At 42.4% G+C, this 17,364-nt stretch overlaps 1 protein-coding gene across 1 annotated transcript in view; it reads right to left on the reverse strand.

Moving 5' to 3' along the window:
• LOC139382724 (neprilysin-like) overlaps positions 1-17,364 on the reverse strand; it is a 91,490-nt gene that overhangs the window by 30,196 nt on the left and 43,930 nt on the right. Inside the window, exons 5-7 of the mRNA XM_071126829.1 lie at positions 5,151-5,231; positions 4,924-5,019; positions 3,958-4,076 (exon numbers count right to left, since the gene is read on the reverse strand). Of these exons, the coding sequence (XP_070982930.1) occupies positions 3,958-4,076; positions 4,924-5,019; positions 5,151-5,231 (296 nt within the window). The remainder of the gene's footprint in view (positions 1-3,957; positions 4,077-4,923; positions 5,020-5,150; positions 5,232-17,364) is intronic.

Genomic DNA, 17,364 nt, shown 5'->3' on the forward strand with positions numbered 1-17,364 from the left:
ACAGCAGGTGAAAGACAAAGAGAGATTAGTGTGTGAATCCTTAACACTGCCTAGGTTATATTTAGGGTAGTTTACTGGGCAAATAGGTACACTAAATCCCTAACTATGAGAGAGGGTTAAGGGGTACAAGTGATGGGGTACAGGTGTGTTTATGTGTCTATTATGTGATGGTGTTTATGTGTCTATCAGATAATGGGGTACAGGTGTGTTTGTGTCTATCATATAATGGGGTACAGGTGTGTTTATGTGCCTATCATATAATGGGGTACAGGTGTGTTTGTGTCTATCATGTGATGGGGTACAGGTGTGTTTATGTGTCTATCATATAATGGGGTACAGGTGTGTTTATGTATCTATCATGTGATGGTGTACAGGTGTGTTTATGTGTCTATCATATAATGGGGTACAGGTGTGTATGTGTCTATCATATAATGGGGTACAGGTGTGTTTATGTATCTATCATATAATGGGGTACAGGTGTGTTTGTGTCTATCATGTGATGGTGTACAGGTGTGTTTATGTGTCTATCATATAATGGGGTACAGGTGTGTTTGTGTCTATCATGTGATGGTGTACAGGTGTGTTTATGTGTCTATCATGTGACGGTGTACAGGTGTGTTTATGTGCCTATCATATAATGGGGTACAGGTGTGTATGTGTCTATCATGTGACGGTGTACAGGTGTGTTTATGTGTCTATCATGTGATGTTGTACAGGTGTGTTTATGTGCCTATCATGTGATGTTGTACAGGTGTGTTTATGTGCCTATCATGTGATGGTGTACAGGTGTGTTTATCATGTGATGGTGTACAGGTGTGTTTATGTATGTATCATATAATGGGGTACAGGTGTGTTTATGTATCTATCATGTGATGGTGTACAGGTGTGTTTGTGCCTATCATATAATGGGGTACAGGTGTGTTTATGTATCTATCATGTGATGGTGTACAGGTGTGTTTATGTGTCTATCATGTGATGGAGTACAGGTGTGTTTATGTGTCTATCATGTGATGGTGTACAGGTGTGTTTATGTATCTATCATGTGATGGTGTACAGGTGTGTTTATGTGCCTATCATGTGATGGTGTACAGGTGTGTTTATGTGCCTATCATGTGATGGTGTACAGGTGTGTTTATGTGCCTATCATGTGATGGTGTACAGGTGTGTTTATGTGTCTATCATATAATGGGGTACAGGTGTGTTTGTGTCTATTATAATGGGTTACAGGTGTGTTTGTGTCTATCATGTGATGGAGTACAGGTGTGTTTGTGTCTATTATGTGATGGTGTTTGTGTCTATCATATAATGGGGTACAGGTGTGTTTATGTGTCTATCATATAATGGGGTACAGGTGTGTTTATGTATCTATCATGTGATGGGGTACAGGTGTGTTTATGTGTCTATCATATAATGGGGTACAGGTGTGTTTATGTGTCTATCATGTGATGGTGTACAGGTGTGTTTATGTGTCTATCATATAATGGGGTACAGGTGTGTTTATGTGTCTATCATGTGATCAGGTGTGATGGGGGGTACAGGTGTGTTTATGTATCTATCATGTGATGGGGTACAGGTGTGTTTATGTGTCTATCATATAATGGGGTACAGGTGTGTTTATGTGTACAGGTGTGTTTATGTGCTATCATGGGGTACAGGTGTGTATGGGTGATACAGGTGTGTTTATGTATCTATCATATAATGGGGTACAGGTGTGTTTATGTGTCTATCATGTGATGGGGTACAGGTGTGTTTATGTGTCTATCATATAATGGGGTACAGGTGTGTTTATGTATCTATCATGTGATGGGGTACAGGTGTGTTTATGTGTCTATCATGTGATGGTGTTTATGTGTCTATCATATAATGGGGTACAGGTGTGTTTATGTGTCTATCATATAATGGGGTACAGGTGTGTTTATGTGTCTATCATGTGATGGTGTTTACAATGTGTATACCACCCTTGGAGTTCTTAACATTTTATTGTGTTACAAAGTTAAGGTTAAAATGGATTGAACTGTTGTTGTTGTTGTGATCTACACAAAACAACATGTAATGTCAAAGTGGAAGAGAATCATTAAAATAAAAATTAAAAGATGAACGAAAAATAAATGGCTAATATATCTTGATTAGATAAGTATTCACACCCTCTGAGTCAACACATGTTACTAACACCATTGGCAGGGATTACAGCTGTGAATCTTCTTGGGTAAGTCTCATAAGAGCTTTGTGTAATATTTGCCCATTATTCTTTTGCAAGTTGTCGGGGATCATGGCTAGTCTGCCATCTTCAAGCCTTGCCATAGATTTTCAAGCAGATCTAAGTTAAAGATTTAAACTTGGCCACTCAGGAACATCCTCTGTTTTCTTCAAAGCAAATCCTGTGTAGATTTGGCTTTGTGATGGAAATGATTGTCCTGCTGCAAGGTGAAGTATTGTCACATACACCAGATAGGAGCAGTGAAATGTGTCATTTTACAGGGTCGGCCATAGTAGTACAGCACACCTGGAGCTAATTAGGGTTAAGTGCCTTGCTCAAGGGCACAGAGAGATGTCTCACTTTGTTGGCTCAGGTATTTGAACTAACAACCTTTAGGTTACTGGCCCAACACTCTAACCACTAGGCTACATGCCTCCTCTAACCACTAGGCTACATGCCTCCTCTAACCACTAGGCTACCTGCCTCCTCCTAACCACTAGGCTAACTGCCTCCTCTAACCACTAGGCTACCTGCCTCCTCCTAACCACTAGGCTAACTGCCTCCTCCTAACCACTAGGCTAACTGCCTCCTCCTAACCACTAGGCTACCTGCCTCCTCCTAACCACTAGGCTACCTGCCTCCTCCTAACCACTAGGCTAACTGCCTCCTCTAACCACTAGACTACCTGCCATCCTCTAACCACTAGGCTACCTGCCTCCTCTAACCACTAGGCTACCTGCCTCCTCTAACCACTAGGCTACCTGCCTCCTCTAACCACTAGGCTACCTGCCTCCTCTAACCACTAGGCTACCTGCCTCCTCTAACCACTAGGCTACCTGCCTCCTCTAACCACTAGGCTACCTGCCTCCTCTAACCACTAGGCTACCTGCCTCCTCTAACCACTAGGCTACCTGCCTCCTCTAACCACTAGGCTACCTGCCTCCTCTAACCACTAGGCTACCTGCCTCCTCTAACCACTAGGCTACCTGCCACCTCTCCCAGTGTCTGGTTTAAAGCAGACTGAAGCTAGGATTTTGCCTGTTCTTAGCTCCATCCAGTTTCTTTTCATCCTGAACAACTTCGGTCTTTGCCGATGTCAAGCATACCCATACCATGATGCAGCCAACCACCAGGCTTGCAAATAGGGAGGTAGTTACTCAGTGATGTGTTGGATTTGCACCAAACATAAGACTTTGCCTTTTGGCAAAAAAACGTGTACAAAGCTGTCATCAAGGCAAAGGGTGACTACTTTGAAGAACCTAAAATCTAAAATATATTTTGATTTGTTTAACACTTTTTTGGTTACTACAAGATTCCATACGTGTTATTTCATAGTTTTGATGTCTTCACTATTATTCTACAATGTAGGAAATAGAACAAATAAAGGAAAACCCTTGAATGAGTAGATGTGTCCAAACCTTTGACTGGTAGTGTTTATTCCAATCCCACTTTGTAACACAACAAATGTGAAAAGAAAAAAGGCCTGTAGACCTTCTATAGTGTCTGTGCATGTGACAGTCATGTGATGGGGTGTAGATGTGTTCAAGTGTCTGTGCATGTGACAGTCATGTGATGGGGTGTAGATGTGTTCAAGTGTCTGTGCATGTGACAGTCATGTGATGGGGTGTAGGTGTGTTCAAGTGTATGTGCATGTGACAGTCATGTGATGGGGTGTAGGTGTGTTCAAGTGTCTGTGCATGTGACAGTCATGTGATGGGGTGTAGGTGTGTTCAAGTGTATGTGCATGTGACGCCACCTACGTGAATGATGTGTGAATTGGAGTCTTTGTCATCAGTGCCGATAAAAAAATTAACCAAGACTTGAGTTCCATATTTCTCATTTAGTCTGGCAATGGCATCCTCCAACTTCCATGTGTTCCCTAAGTAGGAGAGAGGAGAGGATTGGTTTGAGGAGAAGAGAAGAGAGGAGAGGATTGGTTTGAGGAGAGGATATAATTGGTTTGAGGAGAGGAGATAATTGGTTTGAGGAGAGGAGATAATTGGTTTGAGGAGAGGAGAGGATTGGATTGAGGAGAGGAGATAATTGGTTTGAGGAGAGGAGAGGATTGGTTTGAGGAGAGGTTTGGTTTGAGGAGAGGATTGGTTTGAGGAAAGGAGAGGATTGGTTTGAGGAGAGGAGATAATTGGTTTGAGGAGAGGAGAGGATTGGTTTGAGGAGAGGAGAGGATTGGTTTGAGGAGAGGTTTGGTTTGAGGAGAGGAGAGGATTGGTTTGAGGAAAGGAGAGGATTGGTTTGAGGAGAGGAGATGATTGGTTTGAGGAGAGGAGATGATTGGTTTGAGGAGAGGAGATAATTGGTTTGAGGAGAGGAGAGGATTGGTTTGAGGAGAGGAGAGGAGATAATTGGTTTGAGGAGAGGAGATAATTGGTTTGAGGAGAGGAGATAATTGGTTTGAGGAGAGGAGAGGATTGGATTGAGGAGAGGAGATAATTGGTTTGAGGAGAGGATTGGTTTGAGGAGAGGAGAGGATTGGTTTGAGGAGAGGAGATACTTGGTTTGAGGAGAGGAGAGGATTGGTTTGAGGAGAGGAGAGGATTGGTTTGAGGAGAGGAGAGGATTGGTTTGAGGAGAGGAGATAATTGGTTTGAGGAGAGGAGAGGATTGGTTTGAGGAGAGGATTGGTTTGAGGAGAGGATTGGTTTGAGGAGAGGCAAACTAAAATAGGTGTAGGAAGCACAGAGGTCGAAGGGCATAGTGTCGTTCACCATAGACAGTCTCCCAGTGGTCTGTTGCTATTGGCCACTCAAACACATTAGGAAGTATGTCTAGTAAAGGAGCTCCGCCCCTTTTCTCAATCTGACCTTCAGAGGGAAAAAAAACACAAAAGTGACCCAGGTTAACTCACAGCTTAAAGGTAGACAACTAATTGGACTTTAATGACTTACTGAATTGAAATGTAATTGACCTCAACAAAACAGACCAGCAGACTCACTCTCATTGGTGCAGGATCTGTAGAGGGTCTTGGCTTTAGTGAGGGCACTGGCCTCCCCCTTCACGCTTCTCTCTAGAACACCTACAAAAATATTATAGAGGTTATAGATTTGCAGCACATCTGTGTTGATGTTTGCTTTTAAACTGAAAATCAAAAAGAGGTTTGGATATGAGTTGAGCTGTGAGTGTTGCGAGTAACATGGAGCATGTGAGCTGTGTTATGGAGGACAATGTTCCTCTCAGAGGGACTGTAACATGTCCCTTTAGACCAGACAGAACACAGTCAGACTCTGGGCCAAGGAGCTGTCGGTCTGCTGCTTTTCACCACATAACAAACATTGAGAAACATCACAGAACTGTGGAAACAAAAGAAAAACACAAGCAAGGAAAAAAACAATGCTTTAAATCTGTGGTCATTCCCACGTGCACTGGTAACTGTAGGACGAAATCCATGTGCTAGAGTTAAGACAAAGAATGTGCTTTTATTTTTCCCTCTACCCTTTATGAATCTCACACTGAAATTCTACCTCTGCCACAATCATTCTCCATTCTTATAGTAACAGCTCTCTGCCCCTCTCCATTCTTATAGTAACAGCTCTCTGCCCCTCTCCATTCTTATAGTAACAGCTCTCTGCCATCTCTCTCCATTCTTATAGTAACAGCTCTCTGCCCCTCCCCATTCTTATAGTAACAGCTCTCTGCCCCTCTCCATTCTTATAGTAACAGCTCTCTGCCCCTCTCCATTCTTATAGTAACAGCTCTCTGCCCCCCTCCATTCTTATAGTAACAGCTCTCTGCCCTCTCTCTCCATTCTTATAGTAACAGCTCTCTGCCCCTCTCCATTCTTATAGTAACAGCTCTCTGCCCCTCTCCATTCTTATAGTAACAGCTCTCTGCCATCTCTCTCCATTCTTATAGTAACAGCTCTCTGCCCCTCCCCATTCTTATAGTAACAGCTCTCTGCCCCTCTCCATTCTTATAGTAACAGCTCTCTGCCCCTCTCCATTCTTATAGTAACAGCTCTCTGCCCCCCTCCATTCTTATAGTAACAGCTCTCTGCCCTCTCTCTCCATTCTTATAGTAACAGCTCTCTGCCCATCTCCATTCTTATAGTAACAGCTCTCTGCCCCTCTCCATCCTTATAGTAACAGCTCTCGGCCCTCTCTCCATTCTTATAGTAACAGCTCTCTGCCCCTCTCTCTTCTTTCTTATAGTAACAGCTCTCTGCCCCTCTCTCTTCTTTCTTATAGTAACAGCTCTCTGCCCTCTCTCTTCTTTCTTATAGTAACAGCTCTCTGCCCTCTCTCTTCTTTCTTATAGTAACAGCTCTCTGCCCTCTCTCTCCATTCTTATAGTAACAGCTCTCTGCCCCTCTCTCTTCTTTCTTATAGTAACAGCTCTCTGCCCTCTCTCTTCTTTCTTATAGTAACAGCTCTCTGCCCTCTCTCTCCATTCTTATTGTAACAGCTCTCTGCCCCTCTCCATCCTTATAGTAACAGCTCTCTGCCCTCTCTCCATTCTTATAGTAACAGCTCTCTGCCCTCTCTCCATTCTTATAGTAACAGCTCTCTGCCCTGTCTCTCCATTCTTATAGTAACAGCTCTCTGCCCCCCTCCGTTCTTATAGTAACAGCTCTCTGCCCCCCTCCATTCTTATAGTAACAGCTCTCTGCCCCTCTTCATTCTTATAGTAACAGCTCTCTGCCCTCTCCATTCTTACAGTAACAGCTCTCTGCCCCCCTCCATTCTTACAGTAACAGCTCTCGGCCCTCTTTCTCTCTCTATTTTTACAGTAACAGCTCTACCTCTGCCACAATCATTCTCCATTCTTATAGTAACAGCTCTCTGCCCCTCTCCATTCTTATAGTAACAGCTCTCTGCCCTCTCTCTTCTTTCTTACAGTAACAGCTCTCTGCCCCAATCGTTCTTCATTCTTATAGTAACAGCTCTCTGCCCTCTCTTTTCATTCTTATAGTAACAGCTCTCTGCCCTCTCTCTTCATTCTTATAGTAACAGCTCTCTGCCCTCTCTCTTCATTCTTATAGTAACAGCTCTCTGCCCTCTCTTTTCATTCTTATAGTAACAGCTCTCTGCCCTCTCTCTTCATTCTTATAGTAACAGCTCTCTGCCCTCTCTCTTCATTCTTATAGTGACAACTCTCTGCCCTCTCTCTTCATTCTTATAGTAACATCTCTCTGCTCTCTTCATTCTTATAGTGACAGCCCTCTGCCATCTTTCTCTCTCTATTTTTACAGTAACAGCTCTACCTCTGCCACAATCATTCTCCATTCTTATAGTAACAGCTCTCTGCCCCTCTCCATTCTTATAGTAACAGCTCTCTGCCCTCTCTCTTCATTCTTATAGTGACAACTCTCTGCCCTCTCTCTTCATTCTTATAGTAACATCTCTCTGCTCTCTTCTTTCTTACAGTAACAGCCCTCTGCCCTCTTTCTCTCTCTATTTTTACAGTAACAGCTCTCTGTCATCTCACCTCTCATTCTTCCCCTTTCCCTCTACCTCAAATCCTCTCGTCATCCCCTGGTTTGGTTAGGGCAGAACCCCTGCAGTCTCATTACCTAGTGGGCACACTTTTTATGTGCTCATGTAATGTTAATGAAGCGCTGGGTTAGGAAACCTTCATAGGGCGCTTCCTGCCAAAGGGCGCAGATCATGTGTGTGATTGGATTAACAACTGGATGTGGGGGAGGGGGGGGGGGGATTCTGTTTGGATTAAAGACCACCTGATGCTCGTGTGGCAAACATCCCTTTAAATACCAGTTCACCTACTTTGGAAGCTTTCAGGGCTTCTTTTTACTTTTTGCACGTTTTACACTTTTTGGGGGGAAATGACAGCGGAGGAGATATTTTGATGTCTTTTTCAACCCTGTGGTTCTGTCACTCTTACGGTGCTGTGGTTAAACTCCTGAGACCCAGAACACATATAGGTGCGCAAACACACACACACAGACACACACACACACACTTAAATAATGTGACCTTATCTGGGCCCCAACCTCAGGGCTAATCCTGATAAAAAGAAAGGAACTACACAGGAAGTGTGTCTTCCCAGAGCCAATCCCTCTGTGTATATGTATTCAACACAGAACACTGCTTAGCCCCCGGGCCTCAAATCCACCACATGGACTCAACTAGGGTACATACAACTGGAAACAGCTGCATTGATGCTGAAGAGCTGAACATGGAGCACAGATCTAGTGCTGTCTGACCCTCTGTGATGTCATAAGATTTCTGACTGAGACATTCTTTCAAACTCTCTGTGATGTCATAATATTTCTGACTTAGACATTCTTTGAAACTCTCTGTGATGTCATAAGATGCCTGATGCCTCGTTCAAATCTAAGACTTCAGTGCTTTCAAAACAACTGGGAACTCTGGGGGGGAAAAGGACTGGGATTTGTTATGTATTTCAACGGTCATCCAACTCAGGAACTCTGGCCTCTTTCTAGAGTATTTTTCCTGAGGTCCCAGTTGTTTTGAATTTGGCACATTCTGTCACACCCTCTATGACCTACATGTATGACTGACAGACATTCTGTCTGATGCTTTGTAATGTCACGAGATGCCTGACAGACAGTCTGTAATGTAACATTTTGTAATGTCATGAGATTACTGAAGAACATTCTGTAATGTAACATTTTGTAATGTCACGAGATGCCTGACAGACAGTCTGTAATGTAACATTCTGTAATGTCATGAGATGCCTGACAGACAGTCTGTAATGTAACATTTTGTAATGTCATGAGATGCCTGACAGACAGTCTGTAATGTAACATTTTGTAATGTCATGAGATGCCTGACAGACAGTCTGTAATGTAACATTTTGTAATGTCATGAGATGACTGACAGACAGTCTGTAATGTCACATTTTGTAATGTCATGAGATGCCTGACAGACAGTCTGTAATGTAACATTTTGTAATGTCATGAGATGCCTGAGAGACAGTCTGTAATGTAAGATTCTGTAATGTCATGAGATTACTGAAGAACAGTCTGTAATGTAACATTTTGTAATGTCATGAGATGCCTGACAGACAGTCTGTAATGTAACATTTTATAATGTCATGAGATGCCTGACAGACAGTCTGTAATGTAACATTTTGTAATGTCATGAGATGACTGACAGACAGTCTGTAATGTAACATTCTGTAATGTCATGAGATGCCTGACAGACAGTCTGTAATGTAACATTTTGTAATGTCATGAGATGCCTGACAGACAGTCTGTAATGTCACATTTTGTAATGTCATGAGATGCCTGACAGACAGTCTGTAATGTAACATTGTGTAATGTCATGAGATGCCTGACAGACAGTCTGTAATGTCACATTTTGTAATGTCATGAGATGACTGACAGACATTCTGTAATGTAACATTTTGTAATGTCATGAGATGACTGACAGACATTCTGTAATGTAACATTTTGTAATGTCATGAGATGACTGACAGACAGTCTGTAATGTAACATTTTGTAATGTCATGAGATGCCTGACAGACATTCTGTAATGTAACATTCTGTAATGTCATGAGATTACTGAAGAACAGTCTGTAATGTAACATTTTGTAATGTCATGAGATGCCTGACAGACATTCTGTAATGTCACATTTTGTAATGTCATGAGATGCCTGACAGACATTCTGTATTGTAACATTTTGTAATGTCATGAGATGACTGACAGACAGTCTGTAATGTAACATTTTGTAATGTCATGAGATGACTGACAGACATTCTGTAATGTAACATTTTGTAATGTCATGAGATGACTGACAGACAGTCTGTAATGTAACATTTAGTAATGTCATGAGATGCCTGAAGAACATTCTGTAATGTAACATTTTGTAATGTCACGAGATGCCTGACAGACATTTCATGCTGTAAAGAGGTCAATCAAACTCAACCAAAATAATTGAAGCCATGGAAAAACGTGGTAGGAAAGATCCCATTGGGGAAAGATCCCATTGGGGAAAGATCCCATTGGGGAAAGATCCCAGATCTCATTGCCTGGGCAGTGGAACGTGTCCATTCTGTCACATCCTTTGTGATGTCATAACATCCGTGTGTGTTCGAGCGGGAAGCCTAAGGAAGCACACGGTAAACCAGTGAAGTCAAGGGATGTGCACCTGCGACTGCTAAAAGTCTGACACTGACGTGGTTTTCCAACAGCAAGGCTTGGGTCAACATGTCAGTGTTTCCACCTTTATAAAAGTTATTCTTTATAATGTCTCCAACCCCATATCAGATACTCACAGACTGAAACCATGTCTATTATATGTATGCTCTGTATGCGTGTATGTATTGATATATATATACACACAGTTGAAGTCAGAAGTGTACATACACTTAGGTTGGAGTCATTAAAACTAATTTTTCAACCACTCCACAAATTTCTTGTTAACAAACTATAGTTTTGGCAAGTTGATTAGGACATCTACTTTGTGCATGACACAAGTAATTTTTCCAACAATTGTTTACAGACAGATTATTTCACTTATAATTCACTGTATCACAATTCCAGTGGGCCAGAAATGTACATACACTAAGTTTACTGTGCCTTTAAACAGCTTGGGAAATTCCAGAAAATGATTTCATGGCTTTAGAAGCTTCTGATAGGCTAATTGACATGATTTGAGTCAATTGGAGGTGTACCTGTGGATGTATTTCAAGGCCTACCTTCAAACTCAGTGCCTCTTTGCTTGAAATCATGGGAAAATCAAAGAAATCAGCCAAGACTTCAGAATTTTTTGGTTCATCCTTGGGAGCAATTTCCAAGTGCCTGAAGGGACCACATTCATCTGTACAAACAATAGTACGAAAGTATAAACACCATGGGACCACACAGCTGTCATATCGCTCAGGAAAAAGACACGTTCTGTCTCCTAGAGATGAAGGTACATTGGTGCGAAAAGTGCAAATCAATCCCAGAACAACAGCAAAGGATATTGTGACGATGCTGGAGGAAACAGGTACAAAAGTATCTATTTCCACAGTAAAACAAGTCTTATATCGACATAACCTGAAAGGCTGCTCAGCAAGGAAGAAGCCACTGCTCCAAAACGCCCATAAAAAAGCCAGACTACGGTTTGCAACTGCACATGGGGACAAAGATCGTACTTTTTGGATAAATGACTTCTGGTCTGATGAAACAAAAATAGAACTGTTTGGCCATAATGACGATCGTTATGTTTGGAGGAAAAGGGGAGACGCTTGCAAGCTGAAGAACACCATCCCAACCATGAAGCACGGGGGTGGCAGCGCCATGTTGTGGGGGTGCTTTGCTGCAGGAGGGACTGGTGCACTTCACTAAATAGATGGCTTCATGAGGGGGAACAATATGTGAATATATTGAAGCAACATCTCCAGACATCAGTCAGGAAGTTAAAGCTTGGTCGCAAATGGGTCTTCCAAACGGATAATGACCCCAAGCATACTTCTAAAGTTGTGCTAAAATGGCTTAAAGACAACAAAGTCAAGGTATTAGAGTGGCCATTACAAAGCACTGACCTCAATCCTGTAGAAAATTTGTAGGCAGAACAGAAAAACCTTGTGCGAGCAAGGAGGCCTACAAACCTGACTCAGTTGCACCAGCACCAGGAGGAATGGGCCAAAATTCAAAATTTATTGTGGGAAGCTTGTGGAAGGCTACCTGAAGCGTTTGACCCAAGTTAAACAATTTAAAGGCAACGCTACCAAATTCTAATTGAGTGTATGTAAACGTCTGACCCACTGGGAATGTGACGAAATAAATAAAATATGAAATAAATAATTCTCTCTACTATTATTCTGACCTTTCACAATCTGAAAATAAAGTGATGAGCCGAACTGACCTAAAACAGGGAATTTTTACTAGGATTAAATGTCAGGAATTGTGAAAAACTGAATAATGTATTTGGCTAAGGTGTATGTAAACTTCTGACTTCAACTGTATATATATATATAATTTGTATATATCCACTGTAAACATGAATCATGGCAAAGTCGGTTCCTGTTTCAGTCATGTCTTTGGTCACGTTCACGTGGGTCAAACTAAACAAACAATGATTGGTTGACGATATAACCTCCCACTATGTAGAACATGGCTGCAGGGTGAACTTGTTATTGGGCAAATGCCGAAACTTGCAGTCGACTGCAGACAAAAGTGATCCGCTCAAACTCGCCCACTGTCTGACCCATTGTGATGTCACTGACAGACATTAGGCTTGTTCGACATTGCAGCTGAGAGTGCAAGCGACTGACAACTGACTCACAAATCACCTTGCATCATAAATAACTACTCATTATTATTTGTAGATCAGTCAGTCACCATTTGCCCACAATGCATCATGGATTTGATGCTGTTGAACACAGCCACTGCCTGATCATCTGTCACGTCACTGCTGTCTGATTGACAGACTCCGCTGAACCTTTGTGATATGATGTCACAGCTGTCTGTCTGTAGACATTGGGAACTCTGAAAAATACAAGGTCAAATCATGACGTTAGTGATCTTCAGGTCGGAAAGTCAGAGTTCTAGAAAGAGGCTAAAATTCCAAGTTGGAATTTTGAGTTGGATGTAGAATTCTGAGTTTTCCAGCCATCGTGTCTCAATATAATGTTCCATCAGTAGTGAGTAGATCTGTTTCTCATAAAGCTAGTCACAGCAGTCATAGAGGGCAGCGTCACGCAGGGTTTAGACCTTCTCACAGAGATCACAACCATGTCAACCATGTCAACTCCCCCCCCATTTCCTTACGTCTCTCTCCATACCTGAAACAAAGCAGAGATGGAAAACTATCCCTGTGGTTAAGTGGCCAGAGCAGTGCCTTATTAAACCCGTCACATGCTTTCCATTCAAAACAGTTTGTGCAATCACTACCGGTCAAAAGTTTTAGAACGCCTACTCATTGAAGGGTTTTTCTTCATTTTGACTATTTTCTACATTGTAGAATAATAGTGAAGACATCAAAACTATGAAATAACACATATGGAATCATGTAGTAACCAAAAAACTGTTACACAAACAAAATATATTTGAGATTCTTCAAGTAGCCACCCTTTGCCTTCATGACAGCTTTGCACATTCTTGGCATTCTCTCAACCAGCTTCGTGAGGTAGTCCCCTGGAATGCATTTCAATTAACAGCTGTGCCTTCTTAAAAGTTAATTTGTGGAATTTCTTTCCTCTTTAATGTGTTTGAGCAAAATCAGTTGTGTTGTAACAAGTTAGGGGTGGTATACAGAAGATAGGCTTATTTGGTAAAAGACCAAGTCCATATTATGGCAAGAACAGCTCAAATAATGACTTCATCATTAGTTAACTGGCTCTCATGAGGACCGCCACAGGAAAGGTAGACCCAGAGTTACCTCTGCTGCAGAGGATAAGTTCATTAGAGTTAACTGGCTCTCATGAGGACCGCCACAGGAAAGGTAGACCCAGAGTTACCTCTGCTGCAGAGGATAAGTTCATTAGAGTTAACTGGCTCTCATGAGGACCGCCACAGGAAAGGAAGACCCAGAGTTACCTCTGCTGCAGAGGATAAGTTCATTAGAGTTACCATCCTCAGAAATTGCAGCCCAAATGATTGCTTCACAGAGTTCAAGTAACAGACACATCTCAACATCAACTTTTCAGAGGAGACTGTGTGAATCAGGCCTTCATGGTTGAATTGCTGCAAAGAAACCACTACTAAAGGACACCAATAAGAAGAGGTGGAAATCTGTCCTTTGGTCTGATGAGTCCAAATTTGAGATTTTTGGTTGCAACCGCCGTGTCTTTGTGAGATGCAGAGTAGGTGAACGGATGATCTCTGCATGTGTAGTTCCCACCGTGAAGCATGGAGGAAGAGGTGTGATGGTGTGGGGGTGCTTTGCTGGTGACACTGTCTGTGATTTATTTAGAATTCAAGGCACACTTAACCAGCATGGCTACAACAGCATTCTGCAGCGATACTGTAAGGATATATGCTGAAAGTCGGGAAGCAAGTCCAGGGACAGAATACATTTAATTAATAAATGAACAAAACAAGAACCACAAACAGCGCACCAACATGAAACAGCAACAATGACGACTGGGGAAGGAACCAAAGGGAGAGACGTATAAAAAGCAGGTAATCAAGGAGGTCACGGAGTCCAGGTGAGTGTCATTATGCGCGTAACGCTGGTGACAGGTGTGCGCCCTAACGAGCAGCCTGGTGACCTAGAGGCCGGAGAGGGAGCACATGTGACAGATACGCCCTCCCATCTGGTTTGGGTTTAGTGGGACTATCATTTGTTTTTCAACAGGACAATGACCCAACACACCTTCAGGCTGTGTAAGGGCTATTTTACCAAGAAGGAGAGTGATGGTGTGCTGCATCAGATGACCTGGCCAACTCAAAACCAAATGAGATGGTTTTCGATGAATCGGAACAACAGCAGAGCGAAGGAAAAGCAGCCAACAAGTGCTCAGCATATGTGGGAACTGTTGGAAAAGACTGTTGGAAAAGTGTTGGAAAAGCATTTGAGGTGAAGCTGGTTGAGAGAATGCCAAGAGTGTGCAAAGCTGTCAAAGGCAAAGGATGGCTACATTGAAGAATCTAAAATCTAAAATATATTTTGATTTGTTTAACACTCTTGTGGATAGTACATGATTCCATGTGTTATTTCAGAGTTTTGAAGAAAAGTAGTAGGAAATAAAGAAAAAACATTGAATTGATTTAACTAGGCAAGTCAGTTAAGAACAAATTCTTATTTTCAATGACGGCCCAGGAACACAGTGGGTTAACCGCCTTGTTCAAGGGAACAGTGGGTTAACTGCCTTGTTCAGGGGAACAGTTGGTTAACTGCCTTGTTCAGGGGAACAGTTGGTTAACTGCCTTGTTCAGGGGAACAGTGGGTTAAACTGCCTTGTTCAGGGGAACAGTGGGTCAACTGCCTTGTTCAGGGGAACAGTGGGTTAACTGCCTTGTTCAGGGGAACAGTGGGTCAACTGCCTTGTTCAGGAGAACAGTAGGTTAACTGCCTTGTTCAGGGGAACAGTGGGTTAACTGCCTTGTTCAGGGGAACAGTGGGTTAACTGCCTTGTTCAGGGGAACAGTGGGTTAACTGCCTTGTTCAGGGGCAGAACGACAGATTTATACGTTGTCAGCTCGGGGGTTTGATCTTGCAACCTTCTGGTTGTTAGTCCAATGCTATAACCACTAGGCTACCCTGCCGCCACGAATGAGAAGGGGTTAAAACCTTTGCCCGGTATTGTACGTTATGACAAATGTCGTATTCTTTGTTTTGTTTTGGTGTTCAATTTTTTTCTCCCCCATCAATTAAAACCAGTTAAATGTAACTAAATGTAATCTATGTAATCCACAAAAGTAAGTATTATCCTGAGAGGGCCATGAATAACTAGTAATGCTGCATACTCCAAGAAAGGTTCAAAATCTCACCTTTCTGATTAAAATAGTTATAAATTACTGAAGTGTAGCCACTTCTGAGGACACAAGCTCAGGTACAACCAGTACAAGTATTATAAAAATATGAAATATTTTATATGACGCATTTCCTAATCAACAAAGCAAAATATATAGTATAATCACATTTTTATAAATTACTAACTGAGATATCACCTTCCTTACTGTAAAATAGATACAGTATTTGTATGTGTGGTGTTAAGAGAAAAATGTGCACATTTTCTAAAGGTCTCTTGATCGAAACGTCGGCCCCATCGCTGTGAAGGTCTCACAGAGCTCCAGCTTGGCTTCCTGACCTCGTTAGGAGCTCATCTTTCATCTCATATTACTCGTCTGTCTATGACAAACAGAAAGTGTTTTTTTTATCTGAGTTATTTCAGATGAATGGCTATCGATCTCTGAATGTGCTACGGTGATGAAACAACTATCTTCTGTTGAAGGATTGTGGGCATGTGCTTTGTAAGTATCTGTGACATAGGGTTCAGCCAGGAATTGATGGACAGTCAGAAGAGCGAATGAATTAATAGGAGGAACATCCCAGCTTGAAGTGGTTTCAGATTTCGCTTCCTACGTCACACACAGGCTCAAATAATAGACTACTGTGTCTGTGGGTACCAGGGCTATCACTCAGTGCAAGCCATTTCAAATCTAGAGTGTCCATAGATCTGCGGTTTAATACCTGATGTGAACTGTCCAGGTGTGGCCAACGCAGCGCCCTGCAGGCTGCTGTTAACAGATAAGGTATATGTTGACCAGGGTTGGCATGTTTAACCAGGCAGGACACTTGAGGGGTCAAAGGTTACACTCATGCTCTGTGTTAGGAGTGGTAACCCTGTGGTATATGAGACCTACACTAGACTAACCCAAAGTCGTAGCATGTTAGCTTTTACTGTAGACTTTTATGAATTGCTAGTTAGCTAGTTAGCTATGCTTCAGAAACTACGTTCAACTTCGTTCAAATGGCACACGGAGGCATAGAAACGGTATCCTTTATAGAGCCTGACTGACTGGATACTCCATGAATATAGAGCCTGACTGACTGGATACTCTAGGAATATAGAGCCTGACTGACTAGATACTCCAGGAACATAGAGCCTGACTGACTAGATACTCCAGGAACACAGAGCCTGACTGACTAGATACTCCAGGAACACAGAGCCTGACTGACTATACTCCATGAATATAGAGCCTGACTGACTGGATACTACAGGAACACAGAGCCTGACTGACTGGATACTCCATGAATATAGAGCCTGACTGACTGGATACTCTAGGAATATAGAGCCTGACTGACTGGATACTACAGGAACACAGAGCCTGACTGACTGGATACTCCATGAATATAGAGCCTGACTGACTGGATACTCCAGGAACACAGAGCCTGACTGACTGGATACTCCATGAATATAGAGCCTGACTAACTAGATACTCCAGGAACACAGAGCCTGACTGACTGGATACTCCAGGAATATTGAGCCTGACTGACTGGATACTCCAGGAATATAGAGCCTGACTGACTAGATACTCCAGGAACATAGAGCCTGACTGACTAGATACTCCAGGAACACAGAGCCTGACTGACTAGATACTCCAGGAACACAGAGCCTGACTGACTATACTCCATGAATATAGAGCCTGACTGACTGGATACTACAGGAACACAGAGCCTGACTGACTGGATACTCTAGGAATATAGAGCCTGACTGACTGGATACTACAGGAACACAGAGCCTGACTGACTGGATACTCCATGAATATAGAGCCTGACTGACTGGATACTCT

Source organism: Oncorhynchus clarkii, chromosome 24 (genome assembly GCF_045791955.1).
Source record: "Oncorhynchus clarkii lewisi isolate Uvic-CL-2024 chromosome 24, UVic_Ocla_1.0, whole genome shotgun sequence".
In the NCBI taxonomy this organism is placed as follows: Eukaryota; Metazoa; Chordata; class Actinopteri; order Salmoniformes; family Salmonidae; genus Oncorhynchus; species Oncorhynchus clarkii.